At 40.3% G+C, this 5,034-nt stretch overlaps 1 protein-coding gene across 1 annotated transcript in view; it reads left to right on the top strand.

Moving 5' to 3' along the window:
- The window catches only part of LOC127750502 (uncharacterized), a 20,546-nt gene extending 15,512 nt beyond the window's left edge, over window positions 1-5,034 (top strand). The window contains exons 2-10 of the mRNA XM_052272332.1: window positions 2,586-2,820; window positions 2,909-3,289; window positions 3,376-3,612; window positions 3,696-3,920; window positions 4,012-4,098; window positions 4,202-4,249; window positions 4,340-4,563; window positions 4,638-4,806; window positions 4,901-5,034. Of these exons, the coding sequence (XP_052128292.1) occupies window positions 2,586-2,820; window positions 2,909-3,289; window positions 3,376-3,612; window positions 3,696-3,920; window positions 4,012-4,098; window positions 4,202-4,249; window positions 4,340-4,563; window positions 4,638-4,806; window positions 4,901-5,028 (1,734 nt within the window). The 3' untranslated portion in view covers window positions 5,029-5,034. The remainder of the gene's footprint in view (window positions 1-2,585; window positions 2,821-2,908; window positions 3,290-3,375; window positions 3,613-3,695; window positions 3,921-4,011; window positions 4,099-4,201; window positions 4,250-4,339; window positions 4,564-4,637; window positions 4,807-4,900) is intronic.

Genomic DNA, 5,034 nt, shown 5'->3' with positions numbered 1-5,034 from the left:
CCCCCGCGATCTGAATTTTTGGCGGACCATAAACGAACATTTAGCGAACAGAAAGCAAACGTTTCCGCGACGCGGACGGATCTAGAGACAAAGTGATGGCGAACAAGTAGCGACTAAGGTACGCCATCGGGAAAGCGACCTATGTTCGCTTTCAGTTTGGCAGATGGTGCAAAGTAAAACATATGCGCACTTTTGACGTACTTTGACGAACATGCAGCGACCTACTAGCAAAGGTCGCGACTAGTACGTTTCTCGTCATGACAAACTAAAAACAACCTAATAGCAAACAGAATATTTTGCGGCGGGTTTTCATTAAACGTTCGAATTTTGATAGATTGTTATGTAAAAATCAACGTTTTAGTGATACTAGATAATCTAGGGACCCTTGAGCCCAAAAGAGGGTGTGGTTCGAACCGTGATGTGTGGTTTCAGTACTACCCCCTTTACAATTCTGTGATATGAAGCATTTTTTACGATTTAATAGACCTTCCTTTCTTTTTCACAATGTTTTCGTCAGGAAATGCCCCATAGCGCAAAAACGGCACAAGATAGAGCAAAACGGACGAAATTTTCGTCTTCAGAGTTCTACTTGCACGAGTTACCTCTGAGGAGCCCTTAAAAATATATTTGAAAGTAAATAAATTTTGCAACCTGTGGTTTTTAATTTTTTTGAAAGTCAATTTTTGAGGTAGAATGCTCATCTTCGAACTAGATCTGTATTTTTATGATACAAAACGACCCTGAAATTCCCAGGCCGCTCTTTCAATTCTTTCTCGAGTTATCGTGCGGACACACAGACAGACAGACAAACGGACAAACAGAATGAAACTTTTCCGGTCAGTGGAGTAATGGGCTTCGCTAATCGCTCAGCCAAAAATGATGTGGCTCGTGCATATGTCAAGTGCATTCTCAAATACAATGGAACCTGTGCTCGTGAAAAATGTGACGTCAGAGGAGTGAGATATAGAAACAGAATGACATTTACTGCTCTTGATTCTCCTCTTCGAACTGATGAGAGGTTTCGAAACAGGGACAATCCATTACATCATCAACCAGGACAAGTATCTCCTTTAGAAGGCATAGGAACACTTATGGTCTCGCAATTCAGATTAGACCCACTTCATCTTGTCTATTTAGGATCCTTGAAACGATGGCTGGAGTTAACATTGGTCGAGGCAGGTGCCTTCCATCTTAGTGATGAAGAAGTATAAGAAATCTCTCAGGGTTTATTGGAGATTAAAGAATACACCCCTTGTGAGTTTAACAGGAAACCCCGAGTCATGAAAAGAACTGGATATCGATTCAGAGGACATGACTTAAGGAGAATACTGCTCCATGATGGTCTGAAGATATTTCTACACTTAGATGAGAATTTGTATAGAAATTACCTTTTGTTACACTCTGCTATATACATCATGACAAGTCGTCACTCGAGGGATTTTTTAGAAGTAGCAAATGATATTATAAGAGACTTTATTATTCATTGCAGTAGGGTTTTTGGCAGAGGATTCGTGGTCTATAATGTTCATATGCTTTGTCATCTCTCAAGCGAGTGTGAAGAACATGGAACGTTAGATGATTTTTAGATGATTTTTAAATTTGAGAACTTTTTAAAAACCATGAAGCAACTGATGCGCTCTGTTTACCTCCCTCTTCAACAATTATTCGATCGTGATGCTGAAACAGAAGGAATGTTGACTAACCCTACTGAGCATATTGATCCAGACAATGTTGTACTTTCAAGAGAACATGTTCGACCTGCAGAACTTATTAAGGGAAGACAATATAAAATGCTTCAAACAGGCAATATCACTTTAAAACTTACTCGCTCTGATTATTTCTTCATGACTAAGGACTCTGAAGTTGTTGCTCTGTCTAATATAGTTCAGTCAAGAGAGGGTGAAATAATTCGACGAGTCCTACGAGAAGAATACGATCTCGCCGCGCCGAACCAGACAAGTACGATCTCGCCGCGACAAACCAGAAAAGTACGATCTCGCCGCGACTGTCCAGAAGCGTACGAACTCATTTCGTCGCGGCGCGTGCACTCGGAGCTTTAGACGCCTCTTACTCGTCGCAGGTATATCGCAGCAGTTTGGGCGGCATCTCATTTTAATCCCTATTGTTTTGTAATTAAAATGGAATATCGCCCAAAGTGCTGCGACATGCCTGCGACGAGTAAGAGGCGTATAAAGCTCCGAGTGCACGCGCCGTGGCGAAATGAGTTCGTACGCTTCTGAAGCGTCGCGGCGAGATCGTACTTTTCTGGTTTGCCGTGGCGAGATCGCACTTGTCTGGTTCGGCGCGGCGAGATCGTATTCTTCTCGTAGGACCCGTCGAATTTTGATTGGACGTAAATTTTTAAGGCTTGAGAGTGCATATCAATTTCCAATTAATTTCACTTTACTTGGAATATATAAAGTCTCTGACATTGGAAATGATAGATTAATGTGGAATGTCAATCAACTATCGAGAAAATGTTACATCTTACCCATTGGGGAATCTTATTTCAGTGTTCCCTTGGTGCACTTCTGTCGAATCTAGTCACAACTTTTTAACCACTTCTGTTCTTTATACCCTTACAGTTCTCAGTTGTGCGATTTTTACCTGACTCGGAAAATGAAGACAGTGACTCAGACTTTCCTGAAGAAGAGGTCGAAGTTGTCAGTTCAAGCTGGATACCAGATCACAAAGCCAAAGATCACTGCTTCTGGCCCCCCAAAAAATTATGGAATAGAGCCAGTATCTTGGCAACGGATCATCAAGAACCAGATTTGGAAACATGGACTTTGCATCGAATAGCTTTTGATCATGATTACAGTATGTAAATGTTGATTCATTTTACTTGTGGTTTGCAAATGTATAGTTTCCCAACATAATGAGTAATCATGTGTTCCCTCTATTTCAGAGTCAGTGTACACAGCAAGACAAAACAGGAACAAAGTTGCTAAAAATGAAACATGCTCCACTGAGATGTCTGACAGTGGCCCTTTGAGAAAGAAAAGGAAGAGTAAGATGCCCTCTCGGTTTTTAGATAGTCCTGAAGAACACCAATCAATCAAGAAGAAAGTTTCTGGGAAACAGGAGATTAAGTCAGTCAGAGGAAAGGCAGGAAAGGGAAATAATGTCTCTCAGCAACAGCATAGCTCAGACTCCGAACGGGAAGAAGTACCACCCCCATCAGTTAATGTTGATGCGTTAGAGGCTAAATTAAACAATTTATTGGCCAAGAGACAAGTCTCTGCTGTATCCGTTCAGGGCCAAGGCAAGAAGTCTATTAACCCCTTAGGTAAGTTACTTTTTCAAGAATATAACTAACTTGGGCAAAACAGAGTTTTCAGAGTAGTATAAATGTTTGTTACTTCTGTATTTCAGATCTAGCTTCCTCTAGTAGCGCTGGTGTAGTATTCGGGCAGTCATCCAAGTCTAGGAAATCTACTCACCAACACGGGCAGTCATCCAAGTCTAAGAAATCTACTCACCACAGTCCAAATTCATTGAAAAATAGCTCAGTAATTCCTAACGCAGGATCAAGGTTGGTAGTGGAAGCTGCCTCCAGTGCTGCACGTGTCAATGTCTTTTCTAGGCAGAATAAGGCTCAAAAACCTGCAGGTAACCCAAATCAGAATAGACCCCTATATCTTTTCATGTATATGGTTTTTCTTTTACATACTTATATTTGGTTCATGTTCTAGCTTCAGATAGAGATGACACTGGATATGATACACCTGTTGATATGGAAGAAGTTGAATTGGGGGTAGACAGTTCTGTGCCACAAGGCAATGTATCACAGTCAGATACTGGTGCTGACTCTTCACATGAGCTGCAGTATTCACCGCCTATTTCCAATCCTGACTCTTCACATGAGCTGCAGTATTCACCTCCTATTTCCAATCCTTCAAAAGATACTGCAAATATTGGTACAGCAATGTTTTGTTATTTTTTGCAAGGATCCTACATTTGGCTGAATCTCAATGTGTTAATTATTAACTGATCATTAATTTTGTTTAGGAATCACCAGCGAGGATTCCAACCGTTCTGATGCACATAATTTGTCTCCTGAAAAGTCAAATGACAATCCCATTAACAAGCCAACAGGTGAGCAAAACATGATTTATAATTCAATCCATGTATTTTAACTGTATACCTTTCAATGATAGCTGCTTTGCTTCTATTAATTTATTTCCTCCCATAATTGCAGAGAGAACAAAGGGGACCTCCCGTACAAGTGCAGACAAGGCAGAAGAATGTAAGCAATCTTTTCAAAGGCTACATATTTGCAACCAATTAAGATTTCATTTTTTGCCTCCATACTAATTATTATTTTCATTCAATACAGTGAACCCCTCTGTTGTGGCGCTTCTCTTTGAAAAACTTGAAGAGCTGTCTATCCGACAGAAAAGAATTATGGGCACTCAAAGGCGGATGATTTCATACATTGTGCCAGAAGAAGATCTTGCAGAAGAAGATATTGATGAATTGCCCGACTTTCCTATTGATGATGTTGATGGTTTTGAAGAGTTAGAGTCCATCCTTAGTCTTAAGCAAAACCGTCAGAATTTTGTATGTATTCTATTGCTCCTGCTAAAAGTAACATTTTAATTTTTCTGGAAGTTTATAAGGGTCTGTGATTGTAGGTTAAAATGCTAGTGGCACTACCCTTTAACGAACAATCAGAGAAATATGCTACTGGCGTCATGTTAAAAGAAGTTATAACGAACAGATTGTCCAGGCTGGTCAGTTGGGGCTCAACACAGGGGAGCAAATTATGCTTCAAAAAATCTCAGTGCTACAAGGGTATTCAGAGTGAGTTTTCTCTCTACCTTCTTGTGTTAGAACTAACCAATACCTATCTCTTTTGATGTAACTTACCCTATTCCGTTCATTATTTTCTTTGCAGTTGCCATTTTAAAACTCTTCCCCCAATCTAAGCTAACCATCTGTCAACAGAAGTGCCAAATTTGGTTCAACACCAGTAACCAGAGAACTGTGAAACCAAAGCAACCAAAGGCTAAAAAGGTCAAGTGATATGTA

Source organism: Frankliniella occidentalis, unplaced genomic scaffold (genome assembly GCF_000697945.3).
Source record: "Frankliniella occidentalis isolate FOCC.00 unplaced genomic scaffold, Focc_3.1 Scaffold200, whole genome shotgun sequence".
NCBI lineage: Eukaryota > Metazoa > Arthropoda > Insecta > Thysanoptera > Thripidae > Frankliniella > Frankliniella occidentalis.
This window is presented reverse-complemented; position numbering and strand designations above follow the sequence as displayed.